The sequence below is a fragment of the Neovison vison genome, chromosome 2 (genome assembly GCF_020171115.1).
Source record: "Neovison vison isolate M4711 chromosome 2, ASM_NN_V1, whole genome shotgun sequence".
NCBI classification, from domain to species: domain Eukaryota; kingdom Metazoa; phylum Chordata; class Mammalia; order Carnivora; family Mustelidae; genus Neogale; species Neogale vison.
The window spans coordinates 185,820,877-185,848,602 of NC_058092.1; the positions used below are offsets into that span (position 1 = coordinate 185,820,877).

Consider the following 27,726-nt stretch of genomic DNA (forward strand, 5'->3'; position numbering starts at 1 on the left):
ATCTTTTGTGGAAGAAGGCAAGATATAAATTAATAATAATCTAGTTCTTCTCCACAACAGAGGCCCCATTTGCTACATTTTTCCCTTCAAGACACTGTATTTGGAAAGATCCGTGTCTCCCAAGCAATCAGCAGGTGTTAAGTAATGTTCCCTGTCATCGCATTGCCATTAATTAGATGTAACTGCCACTTGGGAGTCTCTGATTGTCCCGATCCGTGAGATCCGGAGAACCACGCCGAGCTGATAATTTTTCAAGTAAATCCAAGAAATGTGCTTTTTCCTTGTGCCCTGTGCAGCCTTATTAAGGGTCAGTATATTATAGCCATCAGATCTCTTGAGATCTTAGATTCAAAGGAATCAGGAACCTGGGGTCCAGAGAGGTAGCGTGCATGTCCCAAGTCACACGGTGAATTCGTAGCAGACTAGAACACTGCTGTTGTCTCTAAATACCATGTCTTCCACCTGCCTGTCCCTCACTTTCAGGTACCTGATTAGGTCGATGGTGTTGTCTGGGGATTCCTAGCGCTCCTGTGATTAGGGTAAACAGAGCAAACAGACGCAGGCACAGAGGAGTAGCTGTGGTCTCCGCCTTTGGATTCTCCCTCTGCCTTCCAGTGGGATCCAAAGGATGGGGGAAGCCCCTGGAAGGGCAATAACCCTGAGTGTGTGCGAAGCATGGTGGATGGAGACCAGGCAGGACCATTGATAGGCAGTGGAGTGGGGGTGGGGAGAAGGGATGTTCTAGCAGGTGCTTGAAACTCCAGGAGAGTCCAGCAAAGTGGACAGATGTTTCCTAAGCCTGCTGGAAAGTGGCAAGGACCTTGTGCTGAGTGAGGAGAAAGAACAAGAGCACCCGCGGGGCCTGGGAGCTGGGATTCTCTCAGGTGCCCCAGGAGCCTCCCTGCCAAACCCTCCCGCCCCACGGCAGGAGATCCCGCTGCGCTCCAATGTATATGAGGTCTATGCCACAGACAAGGACGAGGGCCTCAATGGGGCCGTGCGCTACAGCTTCCTGAAGACAGCCGGCAACCGGGACTGGGAGTACTTCACCATTGACCCCATCAGTGGCCTCATCCAGACAGCTCAGCGCCTGGACAGGGAGAAACAGGCCCTGTACAGCGTAAGGGATGGGGCCCGGGGGAGGGGCGGGGCTGAGGGCAGGGCTCTCCTCCTGGTACAGGGCTGCCCTCTCCCCACCTAGAATAGAATGCCCGCCTGGGTGGTGAGCTGGCTCCCTGGGGAGTGGGGGGGGGGGTTGATGACCCCCCCTCAGACTGTGTTCCTCTGTCCCCCAGCTCATCCTGGTAGCCAGTGACCTGGGTCAGCCAGTGCCATATGAGACCATGCAGCCGCTGCAGGTGGCCCTGGAGGACATTGATGACAACGAACCTCTCTTTGTGAGGCCTCCAGTGAGCTGACCCCCCACCCCCATCCCGCACCCCGCACCCGCTACCCACACGGGGACTCCCCTGCCTGCAGGCACACGGGCTCCCACTCTCCCATGCACACTGTACCGCGCACGTGTGGTCACACACACAAACTCTGCACGTACCTCACAGGACAAGTGTTTATTGAGCAGCTGCTACTTCACGGTACTACTCGCCAGTGAGAAGAGCAAACAGGCGAGACTCGTGCAGCGGGATCTCTCCTGATTGCACACCCAAGAGCAAGCACGCAGGAAACCCCATATTCGGTCTGTTTCACAGAGCTGGGGCTGAGCCCCTCCCACTGACTCAGACTGTGCAACTTGGTGGGGGGTTTTCTTGTGTGCACGTGGGATGTAAGGTTCCCCAGAGACCGTGTGAGTGTGGGAGTGTGTGTGCGTGCACATGTATATGAGCGTGCCCTGTTGTTCAAACATCAGCTCAGGTGTCAGTCTGCCTCACAGAACAGGCCAGGCCCAGCCCATACTTCCTTGAGGTTCAAGAAGTTCTGCTCACCCCAAGTGACCTTGGCTTTCTGTGACCTCCCCCCTTCCCCCTGCAGAAAGGCAGTCCCCAGTACCAGTTGCTAACTGTGCCTGAGCACTCCCCACGTGGCACCCTCGTGGGCAACGTGACAGGCGCCGTGGACGCAGACGAGGGTCCCAATGCCATCGTGTACTACTTCATTGCAGGTGGGGCTTGTTGGGCTCTGCCCTATGGACCCTGGAGCTGGAGATGTGCCCATCAAACCCCACCCCAGCCCCACCCCCTCACCCTGTGCTGTGGCCCTGCCCCCAGCTGGCAACGAAGAGAAGAACTTCCATCTCCGGCCAGATGGGCGCTTGCTGGTGCTGCGGGACCTGGACCGTGAGCGGGAAGCTGTCTTCTCCTTCATCGTGAAGGCTTCGAGCAACCGTAGCTGGACGCCACCACGGGGGCCCTCCCCAGCCCTTGACCTGGTCAGTGACCTCACCTTGCAGGAGGTGCGTGTCGTGCTCGAAGACATCAATGACCAGCCCCCGCGCTTCACCAAGGCCGAGTACACCGCAGGTGCCGGGGCGGGGCCTGGGTCTGGGCTGCGGGGCTGCCCCTGCCCTGCCACTTACACCTGCCCACCCCTGTCCCACAGGAGTGGCCACCGATGCCAAGGTGGGCTCAGAGTTGATCCAGGTGCTGGCCCTGGATGCAGACATTGGCAACAACAGCCTGGTCTTCTACAGCATCCTGGCCATCCACTACTTCCGGGCCCTCGCCAACGACTCTGAAGACGTGGGCCAGGTCTTCACCATGGGTAGGAGCCTCCACCCAAGACTTCTGTCACTGTAGTCTGTAGTCTGGAGGAGATGGGGTCTGTGTGGGCACCACAGGGTATGAGTGGCTGGCCAGCCAGCCATGTGCCTTCTGTTCACCTCGCACCTAACCATCATGCAGCCAGCCCCTTGTTAATCCTTTCCTCTATCTACCTTCCCAGTCTCTGATCCAGTTCTCCATCTCTCCACCCACTTTCTCTTTCCTTCCTTCTCTACATCATCTATCCATCCGTCCACCCACCCACCCATGTGTCAGTCTGCACCCCCATGCATCCATCCGTCCATCCATCTACCCATCTGTCCACTCATCCATCCACCTTGCCATCCTCCTCTCCATACGTCCACCTGTCTTCCCTTTGGTGCACCTCTTCCTTCCTTGGGTCGGGCATTGTACTAAGCCCTGGGGAGCACCGATGTACCTGAATGTATGGCGCTGACTTGTGCATTTGCCTGTGTGGACAGCTGAGCCTCTTGGATCATGTCCAAGAGGTGTCCTGCTGGTTGTCCCATGACCTTCCTTCGCATTGGTGGTTCAGTGGTAGAATTCTCGCCTGCCCATGACCTTCCTTCTAGACTTCACCCCTTCCCCCACTCCTGCCAACAGGAATCAGTCTAGACTCCTTCATCCGCCTGCCTTTCAAGGTTCACGTCTTCCAGTTCCCCCTCCTGTTTCCACAGCCCCCCATCACCTAAAAGGACCCTGTGCCCACCCAAGCTGATCTCCTCACCACTCCTTCAGCTCCTTCTATACCACCATCCATGGGCCTTTGCCCTTTGTCTTCACCTCCTAAAGTACCACCTTGACCTTCACCTCTGCCTTCAGATATGCTCCCCCTAGCCATCCTCTGAAACCTAATTCCCATGCCAACTCCTCCAGTCACACAACCAGACACCATCCCTTTGTCCTCTGATCTAGTACTGCTCTTAGTTTAGTAAATTAAGGCAGAGAGGATACATAGCTTGCTAAAAGTAACACAGCTAGAATGTGGCAGATCTTGAACCCAGGTCTATGGTCTTCTGAGAGAAGACTGCTGCACCACCTCTGGTCATCTCTCTCGTATGGCTATGGAATTCAGAAGTGCATGTATGTGGGAGAAACAGTGCGGGGCTCTGACATGTTCCCTGGTCCCCCAGAGTCTCAAAGTTATCCTTTGAGATCAGTGCAGCCCACAGCTGTGTGTGAACTTGCAGGGTTTAAGTAGAAACTTAGAAATCCCTAGAAGTACCAGTTCTGGCAGCACTGGCAGCCTTCTCTGAGGAGAACAATCAGCCATGCCCAGGCCACCACCACTGCTCCCTCAGATGAACACTCACGCTCACCTGTCCCCAGGTCTCGGTCATCTCTGTGCTCTCCCCGGCCCTGTGGGCACTTGCGGCCCGAGACACTTCTTCCCCTTATGTCCAGATGCCTCTGGCCCTCACCCCCCAACAGGGGACTCACAGGGACTGGGTGGCCCCTGAGCTGCACCCATCCGTGGCCTCTTCCTGCAGGGAGTGTGGACGGCATCCTGCGCACCTTCGACCTCTTCATGGCCTATAGCCCCGGCTACTTTGTGGTGGACATCGTGGCCCGGGACCTGGCAGGCCACAATGACACGGCCATCATCGGCATCTACATCCTGAGAGATGACCAGCGGGTCAAGATCGTCATTAATGAGATCCCTGACCGCGTGCGCGGCTTTGAGGAGGAGTTTATCCGCCTGCTCTCCAACATCACTGGTGCCATCGTCAACACGGACGACGTGCAGGTGACCCACGGAGCCACCCTGGGTCTACTGGTGAGGGGAGGAGGACGAGACCACAGGGACAGGGCATCGAGGAGAGACCAGGGATCTGAAAGGGAGTCTCTGGCCCTTAGTATCCTCACCTGTAAAATGGGGCTAATAGCACCCAGCCCCATGCCATGAAGTGACCAGCACCACGTGTGGTCCTCGGTGAGCACTCAGCAGTGATGGGTTTATTGGCAGGGCAGGCCAGGAGGGGCTCCCCATCCCCTCCCCTCCCCCTGCCACAGCCCACGATGCCCTTTCTCGCCTAGTTCCATGTGGACAAGAAGGGTCGGGTGAACTTCGCACAGACAGAGCTGCTCATCCACGTGGTGAACCGTGATACCAACCGCATCCTGGACGTGGACCGGTGGGTGGGGTCTGGGCTCAGACCGTCTGCCCACCTCCCTGCCCTGGAGCTGGGGAGGGGACCCCCCAAAGAAGGCAGATCATACCATCAGGCCAGCTGTGTGGGGGCTCCCCCCAAGAGGTGGGCAGGGCTGGCAGAGAATAGTTTGGGGGTATACTCCACCCCTCAGAGCCTGACTTCCCCCCATCTATAAAATGGGAGGAGGACACGGCCCGTGAGGTACAAGCAGGATCCTGGGTGAGGAGGGTGAACTCTGTAAGGCAAGGAGCTCTGCCAGCGGCTGTGGTTTGATCTTGCAAGGTGTGGTGGGGGCGGGGAGTCGGGAGGCAAGAGCACAGACCTTTCTGCGTGGCCCCGGCTCTGAAGGACTGGCTGAGGGAAGCTGAGGCACCCGCCACTCACACAGGGTGATCCAGATGATTGACGAGAACAAGGAGCAGCTACGGAATCTCTTCCGGAACTACAACGTCCTGGACGTGCAGCCCGCCATCTCCGTCCGCCTGCCCGACGACATGTCTGCCCTGCAGGTAGTCCACTGGCACCCGGCCCCACCACCCCTCTGCCCTCGACACGCTCACCCACTCATGCCTGGCCCCGTTCCCCCAGATGGCGATCATTGTCTTGGCCATTCTCCTCTTCTTGGCGGCCATGCTCTTCATCCTCATGAACTGGTACTACAGGACCGTGTGAGTGCCCCCCTCCCACCTCCCTGTTCCTGGGACGGTCACAGAGGCCGCCAGGGAGATGCCGGCCCTGTCCAGCCTCCTTCACTAGCCCCTCTTGTCTGCTTCCCTCCAGACACAAGAGGAAGCTCAAAGCCATTGTGGCTGGATCAGCAGGTGAGCAAGGGCTGTGATGGGAGGTGGGGGGCAGCTAAGAGGGTAGGAGGAGCCCTGAGGGGCCTAGAGTGCCTGCCTAGGCCTCACAAGGTTGGCTGGGCTCCCCCGGCCCAGCAGGGTGCACCCTTTCCCTCCATGCCCCAGCACTTCTCCCTACAGGGAACCGCGGTTTCATTGACATCATGGACATGCCCAACACCAACAAGTATTCCTTTGATGGGTAAGAGGGGGTCCCTGAGCCTTCAGGGCATACTTTGGGGAGGCCACCCAGGACCCTGGTGGAGTAAGATCTCTACGACCCCTTAAGCTCCGAGGGACAAGACTAGTTAAAACTTGGGATGGGGGTGCCCCCTAGTGGGCCAGTCACCCTTGCTGAGCTGGGATCCACACCCTAATTGGGCTCCCAGTGCCAGGGAACTGGTGCAGAGGGGATACCAAGTGCAGAATGAGGCCTCTGGACCAAAGCTGATCCAGACTTACACATCATCCTGGTTCTTGTAGGATCCTGGTGTGGGAGGGTACACCCCCAAGGACCACAGGCAAGGGGCCTACTTCTCATGGCCCTGATCCACTAGTCCTGGAATGGCCAGGGAAAAGGGTAGGGTTAGCAGTAAAGCTACGAGGGCATCTATGCACTCGGGCTGTCCCTCCTCATTCCACACACCCCCTCCCATGTGCAGAGCCAACCCCGTGTGGCTGGATCCTTTCTGCCGGAACCTAGAGCTGGCTGCCCAGGCTGAGCATGAGGACGACCTGCCAGAGAACCTGAGTGAGATTGCAGACCTGTGGAACAGCCCTACCCGCACCCATGTGAGCCGGGGCCAGAGCTGGGGCAGGGCAGTGGTGGGGGCAGGGGCACGATTGTGAGGGATGGGATGGAGGTAAAGTAGGTGTTTGCCACTGCTTGCCAAGGAGCTGGGTTCCGGGGGGCACGGGGGGCCATATCCACTGCCCTGTGTGTGTATACAGTCTAGCTGTGCTCCAGCTCATGTTCTCTCCCTAGGGAACGTTTGGGCGTGAACCCGCGGCAGTGAAGCCTGATGACGACCGGTACCTGCGGGCAGCCATCCAAGAGTATGACAACATCGCCAAGCTGGGCCAGATCATCCGGGAGGGGCCCATCAAGGTGAGTCCTCCGTGCAGGCTACTGCACCACACCCCCACACAGCCCTGCACTCAGACCTCTGGCGGCATTACCAGCTCCAGAGGATAGAGGGATGGGGGAGGATCCTGGGAAACAACTTTTTCCACTTCTAGGCTCAGCTAGCTCTGCCCTCTACTGAGCGAGAATGACAGCACAGAAAGGGGGGCCCAGGCATGGGGCTGATGGGGAACTGCTCTAGCCTGCAACAGCCCACACGGGTTCCAGCTGGTCGCTCTCACCAGTCTCTGCTCCCAATCCTCTAACCTTAGATCAGTTGCCTGTGCACCAGACTACTAGCACCTTCCATCACCCTCATCAGGGTTACGGGAGTGAGGGCCGTGGCAGGTGGGGGGATGGGGAGGCCTTGGTGGGGGGTTAACCCTCTCCCTCCCCCAGGGCTCGCTGCTCAAGGTGGTCCTGGAGGATTACCTGCGGCTCAAAAAGCTCTTTGCACAGCGGATGGTGCAAAAAGCCTCCTCCTGCCACTCCTCCATCTCTGAGGTAGCCGGGCCGGCCCGGAACTGTGTGCTGTGCCCCAGCGCTGGGGGTGCTCATTTCTTCCCTCCCTCCCTCTCTTCCCCGAGCCATGCTCATCCTTCTCAGAGTCTCTGTGGAGTTCAGCAGCCAGAGCAAGACAGCAATGGGTGGGGTCCAGGAAGCCTACTTTCTGGGTTTCTCAGTGGGCTTTCCCAGGGTGAGTGCTGGGGAGTGTTTCTTAGACTTACGGAGCCCCAGAGGATGCCCTGAAAGAGTAATGTCCTACAGGAAACTTCTCACGGTCAGATGGGTCTATATAGGGTTGTTTGCCTGCAGTAATGTCAACACTTTAAAAATTCAGACTTTAAAAACCAGATTTCCCATTGGGCCAACAGTTCCCAAATGGAATAGGCCAGAGCAAACAGATCCACATGGGACAAAAGTGCCACATGTCGAGTTTCCACTGAATCCTATCCCCCTTTCCAACCTCCCCTATCGATACTCCCTACCTGGCCAGAGTAGATCCTGTTGGAGGACACATGGGTAACATCCAGATACAAAAACTGCATCATAGGATCTTTATAGATCATGAAACAAAATTCATGATTCTCATGGGAAACCCACATGCCAAGAACTTGGCTACAGCACCCTAAGTGTCCGTGGTGTACCCAGTTTGAGAAACACTGTCATCAGCTGACAGGCCTACTGATGTGTGAACCCCGAGTTCCTTGCAGCTACCTGTGTGCAGTAGGGAGGAAACAGGGACAGAGCAGGTTCAGGACTCTGGGGCCATTCACCTGCTCAGCCCTTGAGCATGGCCTTGAGCATGGAGTGGCTTGAGTCCCAGAGCCATTGGGGGATCCTGGCCTCTTGCAGCTGATCCAGACCGAGCTGGAGGAAGAGCCAGGGGAACGCAGCCCCAGCCAGGGCAGCCTGCGCTTCCGCCACAAGCTGCCAACTGAGCTCAAGGGGCCCGACGGCATCCACATGGTGCACGGCAGCACCGGCACACTGCTGGCCACGGACCTCAACAGCCTGCCCGAGGACGACCAGAAGGGCCTGGGTCGCTCGCTGGAGACCCTGACGGCCACAGAGGCTAGCGCCTTTGAGCACAACGCCCGCACGGAGTCGGCCAAATCCACGCCGCTGCACAAGCTTCGGGATGTGATCCTCGAGAGCCCCCTGGAGATCACAGAGCTATGACCAGACAGCTGGGGGGGGTCTCACTGGTGTCTCCCATCCCTCCCAGGGCAGGGCGGGGCAGGACCACAGTGCAGACCCCTCCTCAGGCCTGCGGGGGCTGTACCACCTCACAAGGGCCTGGGGGAGCCCGCTCCAGCGGCTCACATTCCTCTTCTGCCAGACGCCCATTCAGCACCTGACCTCTACCTTCATAAAATTTGTTATTTTTTTAAAGAAAACCAAACAAAAAATGAAAAGCGTCTAAGGACAAGGTAAGGAGGGTCACTGGGGGCCCAGGAGTCTGAGAACAAACTCAGCCCAAGCTGAACTCTAAGAGGCCAAGCAGCTCTCTCTCCCCTCCCCTCCCCACATCCCTATCCACTGTCCCTACCCCAAACCCCTCCCCCACTTCTAGCACCAGGGGAGGGAGACCCAGAACTGGCCTACCCCACCTGGCCTTGACTCCCTGACTTCAGTTCACGTCCCAGTGCATTTCTAGCACATCTCTGGCTAGACATCCAGCCAAGGAGCCGTGAGTGATCCCTGCCTCCCCACATGGACATAACCAAAATCCACAAACTGCGTTCTCTACATTCCACAGGCTTCCCAAATACGCCCAGCTCACAAAGAGAAAGGACTGGTATTCCCTTCGGTTCTGAATGTAGAGTGTTTGTGTGTATTCCTTTTTTAAATTAAGTTTTTCCCTCAACATTTTCCCCTTGATTTTGTTTGATACTCACTGAACGTTTCTGGAATGGTCTGCATTTTAAATAAGAAAGGCAACTCAAAAGGTTGGACAGTTGTGGCTCTGGTAAACTACCCTCGGGGTTGGCCTGGGGGGAGTAGGAGGGGGCCTGGCCCATCAGAGAGGAGCCTGGTGGGGTTCTCTGCCCACTCTTCTTACTTTCTGTGGCCAAGAAGGGCCAGAGGGCCGCTGAACGCCTGTGGCCCTGGAGCGCTCAGAACCCAAACGCTGGCTAAGTGTTACGGAAGCACTCAGGCTCAGGTCTGGTTAACAGACTTTATTTATTGTTAAATCACAGAAACTTTAGTGCAAAACAAACCAAAACAGTCATTAAGTCCACTTAATAGCAACTGCACGTCTCGCTGTCTCCTGGCAGCTAGAAGTGGAACAGAAGAGGCGGCTACACGGGAGACGTGGGGCAGCAGCCAAGGTCCCAGACAGGACCCCCTCCACCTGAAAGCCAAAGGCTTAGGAGCGTCTCGTCCACATTTATCTCAAGGTCAACAAGAACATCTATGAAACGGGGGTTAGAGGCAAGGGGGCCCAGAGCCAAGGGCAGCGCTAGAGACGCTCAAAGCAAGGCTTCAGCAGCCAGGTGGACACAAGAGCAAGCAAGAGGCGGCCACCACTGTCCACACACACAACAGCCAGGCCCACAGGACCTACACGCAGAGCTAGCAGATGACATTCAGGCAGGTGCTCCCCCTCCCTCCCACACCCACAGAACCCCGAACAAGGCATCACCAGGAAAGACACCCCAAAGCTGAATTGGATGGTGACCTGGGGACGGCAAACCCGAGATCCACCCAGGTCTCCTGAGCAGCTGCTTCTTCCTGCATCTCCCACATGGTTTTTAAAAGCCTCATTATTCTGAGCCTCTAATCTTTCATATAAAACTGCCTTTGTTTTGCTTCTCTGTAGGGTGGCCCAGGAAGAGGGGAGGTCCCTGCTAAGGGGTAGGTGGAGGGCTCAGAACAAGGCCCAGGCCAATAGGACCGAGAGCCTTCTGGCAAGCAGCTCTGGCTGGCACCCGCCCCCAGAGCCCCCCACCGCCACCTCCAGGAAGCCACCATGTAAGGGCAGGCTGAAAGCCCTCCAGTAGATAGTCTGTCCTCAGCTGTCTAGGCAAAGGAAAGGGACAGTGGAGCAGCAAGGGCAGCTGCGGGCCAGGCGCCTCCTGCACGAACAGCAATGCTATGAGGGACAGGAAAGGGAAGGAGGAAAAGGGGACCTATTTTCGTAACACAATCAACAGATCGGTGTGTTCACTGCCCCAGACGCACAAGTAGAAAACGATGCTGCAGTTTCTCCAAGATGGAACGCCCCTTCTAGTTCCACACGTGACGTTTGCAATGCTCCACGGCCTGACAGGAGAGAGGAAGCTGGATTTAGACTTCAAATGACAAACCGTACTCCTGGCCTGTTCGTGCAGCAGACAGCACCCAAAAATGGAACCTGTTCTCCTTAGTCAGCTGAACAGCACCCCACTTAAAACTGGGGAGCAAGTGGCCCCCTGAGCGCCAGGGACCCCTGAGGCAAGAGTCCAAAACAGCAGCTGCAAAGTGCCTGAGTGTTTCACAGGTGAGCCACCCATGCAGGGGGTGCCCAGGACCCCTCCTTCTGGTTACAGGCAGAGTCCCAGGGCTCAGCAGGTGGCACAGAGGCCCCCCGAGGCAGAACCCCTCACCCAAGAGCGGGCACACCAGCTGAGGACCCATGAACAATGGCCCACAGGCCCCTTGACCCAGGACAGCAGCAGGAAGTGGCTCCTCCCGACTGTTCCATGCGCCAGGGCTGGCGGGGCAAGGAGCTGGACCTGGGTGGCCATCACCACCCTTCCCTGCAGGGGCCCGAAGTGACGCAATCGGGCCAGCGGTCCTGAGGACCTGGTCATGAGGAACCCACTCCAGGAAGAAAAAGTTGCGCAAAAGAACATTAAGTAACTGACTGGTCCATACGTCCCCACCCCAGCAAGCAGTGTGGGGCACCACCACCGGCAGCCTGGGCAGGACAGCACCGGTGGCCCGGGAACTGCTGGGCAGGCACCCAGTCTCAAGGCCACTCAAGAACAGCAGCTCAGCCTTGGGTGAAGACTAAAGCCAGGCTCCAGCCAAGACTGACCCAAGGGAGAAGAGGACTTGTGCAATCTCTAGGGTGGCCTTGTGCAAATCTGATCCTGACCCTGTCAGAAGGGAACTAAAGGCAAAAAAACAACGAAGCAGAAGCAAAAAACACTGCAGAATACCCCCAACCCTTCACTTCTCCAAGGCAAGAAAGCTGTCAGTCCCCCAGCCTTGATGTGCGGCCACGAACAAGCCTGCTTGATTCTCTGGGCACACGGGCCAGGCAGAGCACCGACGGCGGAGCACGCCCCCCACTCCGCCGAGGTTACCCACCCCGGGAGGCGGCCCACCCGGCAGGCCTGTGCAGCGGGCGCCAAGCTACTCACATTGCACTGGGTCGCCGCCTCCATGTTCTGGCACCAGTAGCTGGGGCCCCACACACACTTCTCGGTTCCCAAAAGAGGCTTACGGGCCGCGGGGCAGGCTCCAATTTTCTATGTGGTGTAAAAGGGGGTAGAATTAGATCTACTCCAATGATCCTTTTCAGAATTAGAGATTATCAGCTTCTAAAAGCAACAAGAACTAGAGCTCAAACATGCACTTCCAAAAAGTCAGTGCTGCCAAGGGACGCCCGTCCTCCCACAGTCCGTCCCCTGAGACTCTCCAGAACCTCTGAGGACCCCTGCTCCGTGCAGAACCAGCCGGGCCCCACGCCGCCCAGGAGCTTACCAAGCACACGAAGGAAGGGTCCATCACCTCCACCAGCACTTCAATCAGCACGGGCTCGTACTCAGTCACAAACTGATCACACTGTTCAGTAAAGAGGGAGTCGAGGTGGGGTGCTAGGCATGCTCTGCCAGCCCGGTACCCCCTTCCCAGATAGCCCACCTGGCCACGTTCAGCTTCCCCGCACCTGCTACTGCCCCTCCGTAGCTCCCCTTGAGCCAACAGGTACCTCTAAGAAATGGCTCGTTTTCCCTGAAAACCTCAATCGGGGGCACAATCAGTGAGCCACCCCAGCCTCTGCACTCCATCCATGGGTTCTGACCTTCCGGCCCCAAGCAGCCCGAGGCATACCTGCTTCCGGTAGGGGTCAGGAAGGAAGCTGCAGCCTTTCTCGAGAGCAGACAGGATCTCCTGTTTCGTGCTGTTTTTCTCCAGGTTGTGGTCCAAATAGCTCACCAGCTTCTTGCATACCTCACAGAAGCCCCCATCCTTCGGCTGAATGACACGGACTACACACAGGAGCACAGGCTCAGTGTCGGCAGGGCCCTCCTGAGCCCCAGGGGCCGGCCAGCCACCCCCTCACCCCGCTCACCAGGCAGCACAGGCAGCCCCTGGGTGGGGCACAGGTGGAGCAGGGTGCACACCACCTCAGGGCTCGCCTCCTGCAGGAGGATGGACAGGATGGAGGCGCCGTACGTGTCCACCACCTCCTGGCACTGTTCAGATAAGGACTTAGGCAACTTCGAGCACACTTTATCCAAAGCCTGAACTATTTCTTCCTGAAACACAAAATAAGAGGATCCTATTAGAAGAGGAGAAGCTGACAGGGCCAGAAAAGATTCTCAAAATACTAACATCCAAGAAAAAAATACTAACAGCCAAGAGGAAGGTGCTATTTCCTCCCCAGAAAGATGAGACCTACAAAGCCCAGAGGGACCCACCGGTGGGCAGCAGGTAAGCAGATTCCAAAGGCTGCTGTCCAATGCTGGCAAGGGCCAAGCCCACCTCTTCTGCTGGTCCTGCCACTAGGGAACAGGAACACTCGAGCATTCTAGAAATGCACATACCTCAGTCCTGTTGTTGTCAATGAGCTTGGCCACCTCCTTCACCACGTACTCGCATATCTCACAGCTAACACTGGTCTTTGCCTGGACCGTGTCCTTCTGTGGGAAGGGCAGGAGAGCACATTAATGCCGAGACCCTCACCTCACCCCTGAGTCCTGCTGCTCTAAAGGGGAAGAGACACCCTGTAGCCAAGGACAGGAGAATGTCACACAAAGGCTGGCTTCCTCCCAGTGTCCAAGTTCCTGTCCCTGACCCATCCCTCTGCCCACTGCTCTTCCACCACTATCTCCCGCCACGCACCCCCCAGCCCCACAGAAAAACCAAGAATTCGTACTTCAGGAGACAGAAGCAAAGAAACCATCCCCTGGCCCCTAAAAACAGTCCAAATGATCTATCTTATCTGGTCACAATCATTTCAGCCTTCCAGAGTCATTCTGGGAATGTGGGTGGGGGCGCAGGACAGAGTGAGGACTCACTACCTGTCCGCAGTTTACAAGACACAGCTCTAAACACATTTCAGGTCTGCTCTGGAGTTTCAAGTCTCACTCATACCTGAGACTGCCTTCCTAGAGCCAGCCCTGCATAAAGGAACACTGTGAAACAGAACCGTCTGTGACAGCAGCAACGTTCTCCACCTCCGCCGCCCAGCAGAGCAGCACGGGCCACACCGGTCTACGAAGTACTCGGAACGTGGCCAGGGTAACATCAAACTAAATCGTTTTAAGTTTTGTGTTATTTTACTTAAACGTAAGTAGTCACATGCAGCTAGAAGATAAGCTCTAACTCTCCTTCATCTCCTCTGGCTATTAATTCAGTCAGCAAAACTGGGCAGGCAGAAGTGCCTCCCCAACTCCATCCGACTTCTTAACCATGTGGTCCAGACACTGCACATGCTGAGGGAGGACAGGAGAGGGAGACGAAACTGCTGAAGATCAAGTGACATGGAAGTTCTGGAACTAGAATCGTGTGCGTGTGCGTGGGCCATGTGGTAAAATGTCATGGGGCCTGGCCCTTCTCAGAACTAAAGCGGGAGCCACGCGAACACCAGGACAAGTCTGCTGACCCTGCAGGTGAACAGTTTCAGGACTCAATCTCTAACACACCGCCAGGGCCGTAGCAAGTGCTGAGTGTAAACTGGGGAACATGGTGTTCCCTAGTGACGGGTGCTAGGGAAACCACACACCTACCCCGTGCACACAAGCAGCACACCAAGAGGCTTCTGTATGAGACCCAGGTGTTCTGGGAACATGAGGCTTGTGCTGCAGTGACCATGGGTAGGGCGGCGGCAACGGGGGGAGGCGGGGGCAACATGTCAGAGGAGGCTGTGGACACCCTACGGATGGAGGCTGCTCCCGTGGGGCACTCGGGCTGCTAACCAAGGAAATAAATGTACTCAGGTCTAGGAGCAGGAGGCTGCACACGTGCAGAGACTAGTGAATGGTCTCAAACTCCAATACCTACAGGAGTCAGGCAAGGAATCAAAAAAGTGCGTGCCTCACAGAACGCGGTATAATGCGGAGTGGCCTGCGCATGACATGGGCCCGGCCAGGACAACATGAGGACAGCCGGTACCTTAATGGGCTCCACCAGTTCCAATGCAGGGATGACGTTCTCTGAGACCGCTTTGGCAGGGATCAGAGTCTGCATGGGCATCTCCTTCACTTGGTCGCAGAACCCAACCAGGCCACAGATCTCTTTGGGTTGCTGAGAAGGCACAGAACAAGCAGTCAGATGTAGGCCCGCACCCACACCCACACCCCTCAGTCCCACTCTCTACACACAAAGGATGGGGTGCTGAGGGAGCACCCTGGTCACACGTCAAGGCCGACTGCCAAAACAGACTCCATGTTAAATCTAGAGGGACTCCTGTAAACGCAGACGTGTCAGTTTCACACGGGGAGGAGGCCACGCAAGCTCTGAAGGCAAAGTAGACAAGACCGCTGTCCCTGCTCCAGCCAGGAAGCTCCCCTGCGAAGTTAGACTGCTGCCCCCGGTTTCCCTTTTTCACAGGCAATCACATCTTCTCCCAGGACACCTGGTCTGCTCTAGAACCTGTTTCTCGGTCTAGCTGGTTCATGCTCATTAGGAAATAAAAACCACATTCTATTTTTATAATTACACAAACACAGTACACACAAAAACCCAATGCCCCCGAGTAATGAATTCTTTCAGGTCACAGAAGCCCCAGACTGATCCCCTTTCCCGTCCAGACACCAAACCACAGGGAAATAGGCAGAACTAGTAACTTAAAGACATCTTGCCGTTTCAACACGACGCTGGCCAAGAGTGAGAAAATCATGTGTGCTTTATACAAAGCACTTTGTGAGCCCAAATACAACCAGCGCCCAGCTCTGGGCCTGAAAGCAACTGCCTCCCACCACCAAACCAGAAAGCAGCAGGTCAGGACTGCTAACACAAGACCTGTTAATGCAAGAGAGCTAGACCATGGCTATGGCTGACCTTGTTTTAATCCTGAGAAGTCTCTAGATTAAGTAAGACTGAAGAAATTGGAAAGTATCCTAAATATTCTGTCTCCGGCAAACTTCAAGAATGGGGAGAAAACCAGAATGGGGCCAAAGACACAGCAAGTTTTTTAGAAAAAAGACAAAAACCCAGGAGGTGTATGGCTGCTTTGTCTCAGATGAACTCTCTTCCACTGGGTGGGGCAGCCCAAGTGAAAATACAGGTATTTCAGCCCAAGTCCTCTCCTATTAGATTTCAAAATAACTTTGAAAAATCTTTACTCGCACAGAGATGTCAGTGCTCAAGAGAGGGTCCTGGCTCAATAAGTACAGTCTGGGGGCGTAGTCCCAATATTATGCCACCACTGGCCTGGCTCTCGAGCCATCTGTGTGGCTCCAGGAGCTGCAGGATCCCATCACCCAGAGGGGCAGAAGCACAAATCAAGAGATTGTTTCCAACTCTCTGGATCCAACAGACGGGAATAGTCTGCTCGCTATTTGTAAATGATTTGCTCATGCAGCAGAAGCAGTTCTGGGGTTATGGAAAACAGGACTGAAGACATGCAATGGTCCCACGAGTCATGACAGAAACAAGGTGTCCTACCGGAAATCAGGCCTACAGTTAAGGAGGCCGAGGCATCTCCGGGGTCACCCATTGTTCCCCATCATCACACAGGTGGCATGCACATGGCCAGCTAAGCGCTGGTTTTTTGCCAGAGTCCAAGGCCCTGCCGGCTTCCCTTTCTCACCCCCTGAAGGGAAGAGGAGACCCCCAGTACCTCAAATGCTACATCACAGGGGAGAGATGCGGAAGCTCCCCTAGCAGCCTACTAACACAGATCATGCCGTTAAAAAAAAAAAAAAAAGGCGAAATAACTACAACAAGCAGCAGACCACCACTACAAGCAAATTCCCCATGACATACCTGATCCTGCTGTTGAACAAAAAAACAGGAAATCGGAGATGAAAATAAGAGAAAGGAAAGGACACAACAGTTAAGAAAAAATTAAAATAACAATCAGTTAACGAAGGAGTAAGTACATCACCAGAAATTCAGGGGAAACCTTGCAGTCACAAATCAGCAACCTACCTTGTTCCTACTATCTTGGGGGGTCCTAAAAGCTCTTCTGGCCCTCAAGGGACAGACCACACTGTCCAGCTGGTGGATGCATTGTCCCCATGCCCCTGACACACCAAATCATACTCAAAAACACCGGACAGCAGATCCCAGAAAATGCCAGGTGATGAGGAGCTCTCTATCCTCAAAAACCCAAGCCCCACATGCCTACAAGGTGAGGAGCAGCAAAGGGGAACATGACACAGGCCTGCCCAAGTCAGGGGTGTGCGCTGGAATATAAAATACACCCAGGGGGGCGGGGATCCAGAACCACTTCCCCTGATGCCCGGGCCTCACTCAGGGCGACTACCCCAGGGAGCCAGATGCCAGGCTGGAAGGCCCATTTAACAAAATATCACTTACCCTTTGATTCAGCAATTCTAGCTCTGGTTATCTGTGCTAAGGGAGAAACAGGGATCTGCACATCTATCTATCTGACTATAAGGGGGAGCCTCATGCTTTAGATCCCCAAGACAAACCCCAAAGCCACCTCAACACCCAAAGCAGATGGGTCACGGAAATGATCTTCCATCCAAATAGGAGCCTATGCAGCCACTTCAAAATCATTTACAAGAATGCATTCAGAAGCAAAACTATGCAAACTACTAGGTTTGAAGTAATATATAAGCATGCTACCTCACTGCCTTTTTTTTTTTTTTAAACCGCAAATGATCTGTGATTTGGGAAGTATTATCTGTATTTCCAAAAAACATCTGTGTAGTCTTTTATAATGAGAAAATTTTCAGTTATCAATGACGAAGCACTTAACAAAATCAAAATCAAAGGCTTATCTCCTACTCTAGCCCTGTGTCTCTGTAAGCTGCCTCTGAAGCATTTTTAGAACAAGGCAGGGTGTAATAATCCCAAAGACACCCTCTCTCGCCTGGCCAGAGCCCCTGAGCAGTTACAGCTGGGCCACAGGGTCAGTCTTCCCCCTGTGCTGGCTGGCAGCTCTCAGCTCTGCAACTCTGCAGTCGCAGCCCGGAATGGGAGGAGGATCTCTGTGCTCCAGTGAAACTTTACACAACCAGGCGGTGGGCCACACAGTCTGCTGACCCCGGCAGGAGAACAAACTCAAGCATGGTCGGAAAGTCAGCAGGATGGAGACACAAAACGTGCAACCCACCACCCCCCTCGGCCCCCGCAGCTTCGATCTTGGGAAGCCAGGGCACGTTCCCAATTTAAGAATCCGTTCAGACCACCCTGCTCTGAACCAGTTTTCTGCACAGAGCTAGCTAGCCCCACTGCCACGATCAGTATCTTCTACCTCTAAGGACACAGCACTGCCCTGACTGCCTGGATGCGTCAGAAGCACATGCAGACAGGTCTCCCCATGCCCCCAACTCCAGCCGCAACATAGCAATTCTCAGGCCTGGCCTAGCTCCAGAGCAGACAATTCCCACAGGTCCCAGGGTAAAAGCCAGACACTAGAAACCCAATGACAAGCTCAATATGCATAGGCCAACTAACCACCCAGAAGCTACCAGGGCAGTCCTAGGGGGTAGGGGGGACTGCCTTAGCCTGTCCTCTGGCTGGGGAAGGTAAGGGGGGCACTGAACCGTGGCTAGAGAGTCTGCTGGTTGCACAAGGTTCATTTTAACCCAAATCATTATCTGAGGGGAGAAAAGGAGAACTAAACCATGTAATGTTCAAAAACCTGGGAATCACAAAGTTTGAGGCAAAGAGTGCTAACAGGGAACGTCCCGCCACCTACCATGTGCATCATCATCTGGACGGCAATGTCCGAATACTGGTTGATATAGTTCTTGCACTGGGGAGAGAGAATCGGTTGTTAGTGACACTAATCGTTGCAATCACACACCACAAAACACAGCGTTTCCAACAATGGCAGCGAGTGACTATCAAGTTTCCCAGAGTACAGTCTTACAAACATCTTGAGATAAAGATGGCAATTTGTTTATCCTAAACCTATAGGAAAAGGTGTGCAAAGGGTGTTTTGAAAATGTGTCCCAAAGGCTCTTAGAGAGGAGGTCCTCCAATCTCCTTTTACAGCCCGAACTCGCCCCAAGTTCACAGAGGAACGTCTCAGGAGCAGTTCTGAACATGGATATCAGACATGCTGCTGTGAACTCACGGTGACTTTTCAAACCTGCTCATGCATTCCTGGCCAAGATTATAAAGCTAAAATCCAGGAGGAATCAAGTTATGATTTTCAGCAAACTTCCTTTCATCCACCTCTAGATAATTCATTCCTGTACACCCTCACAGAACAATGGTGCCCCCACAGTAAGAAGGCCAAGGGTAATAACAGCCCTCAGAACAGGGCTGAGCTGGGGAAGCACGTTAACACAGCGATATACAAAGATACTTCAAGAAGGCCAAAAGCCTCCCCCAGGAAGTCCTCCGCGAAGAACCCAGAGCTCCCAGAACCAGCCATTCCTACCCAAGAAGGCTGCTCTAGGTCCCAGACCCATGAACTTGGTACAACCAACTTCCCTACATCTAGTCTAGCCGAGGTTTTTCCATTGCCAGGTATAAAACTAGCACTTGGGTTTTACACATCAACTTCACACAAGTGTGGTTAATGTGTGTAAGGTCCAAGAAGTGAAATCCTCTGAGACTAAGCCTGTAGAATTAACATTCACCAAGGTAAGGAAGGCATCCCGGGTGAACCTCTTGTGAGCCCCCGCACGCCTTTCCATGGACAAACCCCCAGCTGAGGGGAGAGCACAGTCAGAATTATACACAACAGCCAGGCTTTTAAAAACAAGGCTATAAAGGATTCTAGTGTTGTTTCTTATACATACAGTGCGTGGGAGGAAAATCCTCACAAAACAAATCCTCACAAAAGTGGTCTCCTTCCACTCTTTTATCCCAAGTGTTTGGTTACACATACAAATTCAACCAGCCAACAAAGCATTTAAGTAACCAACAAGTATTCCAGATGCTTTCTAGGGAAAAGAAAGCATGCACTGTTTGAACCATCTCTTCTTCAAAGTTCTGGGGTGAGAACTTAAAATGGTACCTCAGGAACTGAAGTTTTCTTGGGTCCCCCCTCCTATGTCCAGAGCCCAGCTCCCTGGCCCAGAGCACCCCCACCATGCATGAGGAGACAAGATTTACCATGTCAGCCATGCCGGGCCCCAGGAGATCACACTGTGCTTTGGCATGGTCCACCAAAGCTTCAACAAAGGTGGAGTTGGTCCTTACAGCAGTCTGGATGTCTGTCACCATCTGGATGCAGTCCTGGCAGACGTCCCCACCAGCCTACAGAGAAGGGGCGGCAGGGGGCAGGGGGCAGGGCTGTCAGGCGTAAACACAGCACACTCCTAGGATCACTAAGAGGATCCAAATTCCCAAGAAAACGTCCTTATGTGTTCATGACCACAGCACTAGGGAGTGAATTACTGAACGGTTCTGTGTTTTTAAAGTTTGTGTATTTTTTTTTTTTTTAAATAATGGCTATACCCAGTGTAGCACTTGAACCCATAACCCTGAGCTCGAGTTACACGCTCCACCAAGTGAGCCAAACAGGTGTCCCAGCTCTGTTTTTATAGGCTCTAAAATTATAAACAGGCTTAAAATCAATTAGACACTGACTTCAATAAACTGAATTGCAATGGAGAGAAGTCTTTGTACACTTAAAATACCCTAAGTTCTTCAGAACCTCCACGGCACAACCATCTGAAGTGTGGTTCAGGAGACTGCAGGTCAAATAAAGGAATAAGCCCCCAGTCTGAGAAACACACACACACACAGAGCCCCTCTCATGGGTCATCTCTAATCCAACCAGAAACGGAGCCCTCAGCGGTTGGGCCTACAGCCTTACCTTCTGCTGGGGCTCGCTGTGGGGGCCATCCTGAGGGTAGAGGAGGAGGGGAATGTTGGCCATGAAGGGAGCCACCACCTCAGCCACATCCAGTTCCGGGATCTTATTGGACTCGAGCTGTTTCTGGTGATTCAATTCTGCCAGATGCTTCTGAAGAGACTCGCAGAGATTGAGAGCGGAGCACACCTCCCCAGGATGGCTCTAGTGGGGAAGAAGTCCAGCTGGAAATCCTCTCCCCCAAAGGAAAACAAAACCACTGCCCAGCACCCCGGAATGAGTCTCTGTCCTCACCTCCTGGCCTGACTCACACACACTATGCCCTGCTCACAAAACCACCTGACCTGCTCCCCACTCCACCTCCAGTTTTAGCAAATGGCTTCCCCACTCAGCTCCCAGCAGCTCAAGCCAAAGACCTGGCAGACATTCCTGACTCTTCCCTCCATCCCTCCCCTCTCTCAGCAGGTCCTGCCCATTTCTCCCCTGAAACAGAACACACATCTGTCCCCCTTCACTGCCCCATCACATCTCACACAGACTGTCCTGCCAGCCTCCCCTCTTCCAACTCCCAACTGGTAGGACCTAGACCAAACCCTTCAAAGAAGGCACCTCTGATGTCACTTCTCCCTTGAGCCCTCTGAGGACTTCCTACTGCATCTGCAATCCTGGAACACTGCCAGAAAGGCCTTGCACGGTGTGACCCATGCCATTCTCATTAAAACCTTGGTCCAGCCTCGGAATACTCCTTCCCTGCTGGCCCAGTTTTCTGAGCATCTCCTCTCTCTTACGGTCTTTCCTAATTCCACAAACCCAGCTTGTCTGTGGCACGTGGTTTATGCACAGTAGATGCTTATCTGAATGCAAGCAGAACCCCGTCGCTGAGTCCACTCAAGATAAAATCCCAGAAATGGAATGAACTGCATGCTCAAAGGGAGAGCTAAAGCTATGACATGAGCTAACAAACGGGCACGTATAAATGTTGTAGCAGCTTACAATTCCTTCATCAAGTTTCCATTTCCTCTACTCTCCCTCAACCAAAGGTTACACACACAGTGTTCTGAGGGCCAAAGCCATCTGCAGATGTCAGAACTGCAGTGACAAGCTGTTGAGAAAATCCAAATCCATGGAAAGACTTTGCACTTTCATCATTCTGTTCTGGTCTGGCACCTCCCACGGCACCCAAAGTTCCCTAAAGAAAGAGTCTTTCCACCACCACATACCATTTGTCCTTTAATCATGTCCAGGATGACTGGGAGGTAGGAGTCAACCATCTCCCTGCACGAGGCAGACAAGTTCGGATTAGGCAGCCAGTCACAGGTCTTCTCCAAGTACACGAGGATCTCTTGCTAAGAGGATACAGGCAACAGTTGGATCAGGATGGACTTCTGCTCTGCAAAGGACTGAGAGCAGGGGACCTCCACACCTCCCAGCAAACAGCGGCCTCAGGGAAGAGCCCTAGGAGAGGCCCAGTGGCTGGCCATGGCTGCATCAGACACACAGGCAAAAAGCAGATGTTCCTCGAAATGAGGCCGCTCTGACCTGCGTCTCACAGGCACAGGGAACTCTGAGCAGAGACAGTCAAAACGGACCTAAAGGTAGCCACCTGCAATATGAAAATCCCCATCAACCCTGGGCATTTAAACACTGAGGCCAGGGAACAGCAAGCTAGGTCCCACAGCTTGTTTCTGTCCAGCCTGTGGCTCAGAATGGCTTTTACATTCTAAAGGATGTGGGGGGAAAAGAAAAAAACTATGTGACAGAAGACGTATGTGGCTCACAAGATCTGACTTACTTCCTACCTGACCTAGACCATCGCTCATTAGACCCCAAAGCCCCAGAAAGCTTTTGTAAGGAACAGACACACATGGCCGTGTGGCCACCATGCACACGTGGTCACACATCCCGCTGGAAGCTCACCTCAGTGGCATTGTCTTTCAGCATGTCGCCAGCTGCAGTGATGACATCTTTGCATATGTCACAGGGAAGGGATTTCTAAGAGGAAGAACATGAGGGAGAGAGCAAGCTGTATTTGCAGGACGTAACGCACACCGTACAGAGCTGAAAAGCCCCCGGCCTCTGTGCTATCCTATCTAACCAGGGATGTCTGACACACAGGCACATCCTGGCTCCCTAACCTAGATAAGAAGCACACAGATGCCACATGGGAAGAATTGGAGGTACTGACCAGAACACTCTGTGCTTCTAGGGATAGACACCCTTTTCTTGTACCCTTTTCTATGCCTCAGCACAAGGGGTACAGGCCAAATGTCATACTAATGCTCTTAACAGCTCTAGGAAGAAACTGAGGCTGGAAAGGTGAAAATCAGAGCAGCAGAAATTAGAGAAAACCAGTCACCTGGGGCCAGTATCGCTATAAGACAGTAAAAGGCGGTGGGGCAGAGAAGCCCAACCAGACACTGACACTGACTTCTGCACTCTATCCCCTTTCAGCTCCCAGGGGCTGCTATGTTCACGTGAAAGCCGTATGTCACCACCCCAGAGCTTAGAAACATCACACCCATCCCCTGAGAAGCCTGGGCACCCATGGCCCTGTGTGGCCCAGGACATGGAGATTCTAGTTGCTTCTTGAGGCTCATGGGAAGCTTCCTTCCTAAGGGCAACTGATTTTCAAGCCACGAAGAAGGAACTAACACATCTGGATGAGAAGAAGGAACACTGTAACTAAGCAAAGAAACCTATCTGAACCTCCGGCCTTGTTGGGCCAATACCCGATTCAGGCACCCCTGAGACTGCCGTATCAAAAAAAAAAAGAGCTGAGCGCCTGGGTGGCTCAGTTGGTTGGGCATCTGCCTTCCACTCAGGTCATGGTCCCAGAGTCCTGGGATCAAGTCCAACAGCAGGCTCCCTCCACAGCAAGAAGCCTGCTTCTCCCCTGCTTGTGCTCTCTTGTTCTCTCATACATACATAAAATCTTTAAAAAAAAGAGAGAGAGAGAGAGAGCAAGAAAGAGCTAAGTCCTCCCCTGTCACATGCTGAATTTGAAAAGAGGAAATCATATTAAAAACGAGATGAGAAGCATACCAGAAACCAAATCAGAAAGTAATTTTGGCCACAGATGGTAGTGATCCAGCAAATTCAGAAAGTATTTCTAAAAGAACAGGGTTTTCAATTGTTCTTCTCATAATGAAGCAGCTCTAGTGGCCACTAGTGTCAAGTTTTAGACCTGGAACCCCACGCAGTCAGAGGTGGCACAGCCCAGAGCGAGCCAGGTCTGCATTCTGCAGTCAGCTGGTGCCGCCAGCACAGCTCGGGTTACTCCCGAGAGGGGTTCTGGTGATGGGAAGAATGCCCCTGGGCTTTGTCATCTCTGAGTATTATTCTCCATGAGCGTTAAGAGCCCCCTATTAATATGCTATATTTAGCACTATTTGGATGAAAAATCAGTAGCATCAAGCTTGCTTTGGCAGCACATATACTAAAACTGGGATGATACAGGTGGGATGGGCACAGACACCCGGAAGGCAGCATGGGGTGCACACAGTAGTGGCCAAGGGCGGACCTCATCCTCTCTCTGCCACCAGGAGACTCAGCGACCTCGGGGGAAGAGAACCTTAACCCCTCTGAGACTCCGTTTCCACTGCGCTGAAACGGATGCACCCCGCAACAGGGAGTGCCTCCTCAGCAGGGTCACCGAGAGGAGCAAATGAAGTGAGATGAGAGCATGCTCTGGAAGCTTTGGAAATGGCCAACAGTTCCAGACCACGTAAGGAGATCGGGTACAGTCCCACGGCACTCACCACCGTTGGCTTGTTCCAGACGGTCTGCAGGCAGTGCTTCAGGGCCCCGCAATCAGCTGCCGTCTTCACATTCTGGCACCATACCGCCGAGCCTCTGGTGCATTCCTTCAGGCCCAGGACAGGGCTGGCTACAGCTGAAAGAAAAACCAGCATGAGAAGGCGGCCCCCCTCACACAGCTACCCAGGGTGACGGACACACAGCTCAGCCCCTGTGGTGCACAAACCACACAGCGGCATTGACTCAAGAAGCTTGGTGACCGTCTAAGTCTGCCTAAGTCACAGGGCCAAGAGGGACTAATTTGCCTGGTGTGCTTTTTTCCTCTTGAACTATGTCTAAACAGTAATCTTTATAACCTCAAAAATCTTCCATGAATAGAAGAAATCATGGGAGAAAACTCTGACAGATTTAATTTTAGAAAATTTCAACGTCTATAGAATTTTTTTAATCTGTAGGGAAAACAAGATTCATATCCTTATTATACAAACAATGATTCTTTATATTCTAGAAGAAGAGCCCTTTTATAAATCAAACTTCATGAACAATTCTACCAACAAAAACCCTCCATGATTCCCCTCAGGTATCACCTAGCAAATAGGTGTCCACTCAAAACCGGGTGCACGGCCTGGCACCTGCTGTGAGTGAACAAAGGACTCGGGCAGAAATCACATGTGCAGAAACAGGATGAGGAAAAAACACAAGAACTGCTCCAAGTCCCTTAGAACCAAAGATACACAGGCTACAGCACCATATTTTGGTGAAGGCACCATATTTTGAAAGTTAAATAGCCAAAGGGAAAAAAGTGACAAGACTATAGTAAAGTAGGCATTTGTAAGGCCAATAAGCGTGACTGGTAAGAACTTCTTAATATATTAATATATGTCAGGAAGTGGGGAGGGGGGACAACCTCTTCAAAAAAGTAATCCACTTCTAGGGGCACCTTGGAGGTTTAGTCAGTTAAATGTCCTGACTCCTCGATCTCAGGTCTTGATCTTGGGTCATGAATTCAAGCCCTACATTGAGCTCCACACTGGGTGTGGAACCTACTTTAAAAAAAAAAAAAAAGTAATCCATTTCTAGAAATAGATTTTAAGGAAATACAGCAATCCAAGAGGCAAAATGTGATATGCATAAATATATTTATTAACTGTAATTTACAATACTGAAAATAAAAGTACATGTAACCTGAATGGCCAAAAACAGAGGGGGAAAAGACTGATACTCTTACTAAAAAGATTATGCAGCTGTTAAGTATAAAAATATTATATACCAAGTAGAAAAAAAATTCAAGAATATGAAATTATACAGAAGTTGCACAAAAAAGGCAGGGTGGCTCGCTGAAACTCCCAGTATTACATTGTATATGAATAACTTCTTTTTCCACTTTTACATGTCCACTTACTTTATACACTACCTTAAGAGTACCTGTGTTTCTTAAAATAGGTCTACGGAAACCCTGACTTTGGCAATCTCACCCCTAAGCCAACAAGTTAGCTAGAAAACAACAGATTCCATCGGGGCAAGCTACACAAAGATGGGTAATGGCGCAGGATGCCAACTCCCAACGACACTTCAGTAGGGCAGAACCACCTTCTACTGTGAACAGGAAACAGGCCCAAGTCTGAGGAGAAAGCCTACCGCCACCCATGAGCTCGACTGAGAACCTCAGGAGTCACGTGGCACCTTGATTCAATTTGTAAGCCAACAAGAAGGCACAGTGACTCCACAGATATGTAACACACACACAGTATACAAAGCACAGAGGTTGGTAGGTGCTCTCACTCCAGGAAAGGGAAGGCAATGAAATGTGGTCATTACTAGCTTTTCAACCAAAGCTATATTCCACAAACTATTCACACAAAGACGGAGTCACAGGTTTGCTGAAAGCTCAAGCCAGATGATCTGTATCCATTCAGACACTGGCAAATGAATCTGCTGCTACCCAGGTTTCTGCCTTCAATGGCCCTTTGCAGCAAAAATCACATCCATAACCACTTCACAAATGCAACTGAACTAGCCACACTCCAACAGCCACTGGCTCTGACTCTGGTTTCCGGGGGAAAACATGCAGCAGATTCAACAGTACATACTAATCCCCAGATGGTTCACAGCAGCTTAGTACCTGAAATGTAGCCAAGCTAGGCTGGGGCCAGCCGTCAGCTGTAGGTCTGGGGAAAAGGGGAGGGGGCAGAAACTGTGTCACAAGGGTAAGGCTTCTGGGAAGTGTGGGTGTCACCACAGAGCACACAGAGCCAACAGGTTCCAGAAGTGCCTCCCATGTTCCTCCCAGGTACCAGGCCCCAGGGAATCCTGAAAAGCACCCAAGATACACCAACTGGTTCTACCTCCAATTGGGAGAAAAGAGCCGTAAAAATAACAGGAAGCTACAAAATGAGTCTCTAGGCAAAAGAATGCAGTGATACACAGGGAAGCCAGAAAGAGGTTAAGCATCAGCAGACCAGAGCCAGACAGGATTCAAAGAAAAAGGCAGGGCCAGGGAGCAGCCTTCCCTACACAAGGTGACTGACTGACCACCATTATCCATTCTCGCAAATACGCAGTGAACTAGAACTTTGATCCCGGATTTTTCTCCAACCATCCCAGTCAGAAATTGGCTACAAGGGCCAAAACCTATCAAGTTTCAGGAACAGGATACACTATCATAGGCCCAAGAAGCAAGAGTATTCTGTAGCTAATTTATTCCTTCAAAGAACTTGAAACAGTAGTACTGTGCAATAATGACTTTGTTACCAGCTTTGGCCAAACTGTCCACACTAAAAACAGTCCTGGGTAGCTGGTTATGAGACTGGTCCAGCTAACAAAAACCCAAGTCATTCAATAATCCCAACAGTTACTGTTACTCCACAGCCCACCTCAGAACTCCCCGAGTAAAAGGTATGTATTGCACAGTGGCCAATCTGGCAGACCTATGAAGCTCGCAAAGTCAAGCCTAAAACAATTGCCAGCTCCTAGAAATTAAATTCTCAGTAAGACACTCCCATGTTGCTTCAACTTAAAGCCAACTAACTTTTCTAAAGGTGCATATTATAAAAATAGTCTGTGGTATACAACAAATCTGATGTCCTAAAATGACCCAACATCTATTAACAGCAACAACTGGTGTCCTCAGAACAAGTAATGTGAGGCCAAAACACAAGCATGGGTGAAGCCACTGGTTACCTGGGAAGGGTTCAGGCGCTGATTTCAGGACCCAGTGCCCTGTGAGGCACACAACCAGTGGGTAAGAACACTCTGAGGCACAAGAATCCTTCTCCCGGAAAATGTATTTACACGTAACACCCTCACACCGTTTCAGGGAGCGCTTGGGCACTACCGCTGTCAGGGATCCCAGTGGGGACTGAAGGCAGGCTCTAAGAGCATGCACGGTTTTCCTCCACCCAAGTGGGAAAACAACCTCGATGAAGGCATGATTACCAAACACCACTGACTGGGCCAAGAACGTTGCACTCAGGCAGCCGAACAGAGTGAACAG

General features: G+C 52.8%; 2 protein-coding genes across 12 annotated transcripts in view; one reads left to right on the forward strand and one right to left on the reverse strand.

Moving 5' to 3' along the window:
- The window catches only part of CDH23 (cadherin related 23), a 355,087-nt gene extending 345,780 nt beyond the window's left edge, over nucleotides 1-9,307 (forward strand). For 7 of the 9 annotated variants that reach the window (XM_044239712.1, XM_044239713.1, XM_044239716.1 and 4 more), the window contains 14 exons: nucleotides 929-1,120; nucleotides 1,296-1,409; nucleotides 1,987-2,116; nucleotides 2,223-2,474; nucleotides 2,554-2,715; nucleotides 4,226-4,482; nucleotides 4,773-4,870; nucleotides 5,277-5,397; nucleotides 5,477-5,556; nucleotides 5,669-5,709; nucleotides 5,827-5,929; nucleotides 6,390-6,519; nucleotides 6,713-6,835; nucleotides 8,207-9,307. In XM_044239712.1, the coding sequence (XP_044095647.1) occupies nucleotides 929-1,120; nucleotides 1,296-1,409; nucleotides 1,987-2,116; nucleotides 2,223-2,474; nucleotides 2,554-2,715; nucleotides 4,226-4,482; nucleotides 4,773-4,870; nucleotides 5,277-5,397; nucleotides 5,477-5,556; nucleotides 5,669-5,709; nucleotides 5,827-5,929; nucleotides 6,390-6,519; nucleotides 6,713-6,835; nucleotides 8,207-8,533 (2,130 nt within the window). In that variant the 3' untranslated portion in view covers nucleotides 8,534-9,307. The remainder of the gene's footprint in view (nucleotides 1-928; nucleotides 1,121-1,295; nucleotides 1,410-1,986; nucleotides 2,117-2,222; nucleotides 2,475-2,553; nucleotides 2,716-4,225; nucleotides 4,483-4,772; nucleotides 4,871-5,276; nucleotides 5,398-5,476; nucleotides 5,557-5,668; nucleotides 5,710-5,826; nucleotides 5,930-6,389; nucleotides 6,520-6,712; nucleotides 6,836-8,206) is intronic. The other 2 variants (XM_044239715.1, XM_044239714.1) reach the window with 2 other exon arrangements.
- Nucleotides 9,308-9,519: 212 nt separating this feature from the next.
- Nucleotides 9,520-27,726, reverse strand: part of LOC122900770 (prosaposin) — a 33,487-nt gene continuing 15,280 nt past the window's right edge. The window contains exons 2-15 of one of the 3 annotated variants that reach the window (XM_044239725.1): nucleotides 24,236-24,369; nucleotides 22,395-22,469; nucleotides 21,698-21,823; nucleotides 20,481-20,681; nucleotides 19,775-19,918; nucleotides 18,405-18,461; nucleotides 16,499-16,504; nucleotides 14,684-14,815; nucleotides 13,114-13,209; nucleotides 12,639-12,825; nucleotides 12,398-12,555; nucleotides 12,050-12,130; nucleotides 11,707-11,814; nucleotides 9,520-10,621 (exon numbers count right to left, since the gene is read on the reverse strand). In XM_044239725.1, the coding sequence (XP_044095660.1) occupies nucleotides 10,586-10,621; nucleotides 11,707-11,814; nucleotides 12,050-12,130; nucleotides 12,398-12,555; nucleotides 12,639-12,825; nucleotides 13,114-13,209; nucleotides 14,684-14,815; nucleotides 16,499-16,504; nucleotides 18,405-18,461; nucleotides 19,775-19,918; nucleotides 20,481-20,681; nucleotides 21,698-21,823; nucleotides 22,395-22,469; nucleotides 24,236-24,369 (1,541 nt within the window). In that variant the 3' untranslated portion in view covers nucleotides 9,520-10,585. Of the gene's footprint in view, nucleotides 10,622-11,706; nucleotides 11,815-12,049; nucleotides 12,131-12,397; nucleotides 12,556-12,638; nucleotides 12,826-13,113; nucleotides 13,210-14,683; nucleotides 14,816-16,498; nucleotides 16,508-18,404; nucleotides 18,462-19,774; nucleotides 19,919-20,480; nucleotides 20,682-21,697; nucleotides 21,824-22,394; nucleotides 22,470-24,235; nucleotides 24,370-27,726 lie in introns of all 3 variants that reach the window. The other 2 variants (XM_044239724.1, XM_044239726.1) reach the window with 2 other exon arrangements.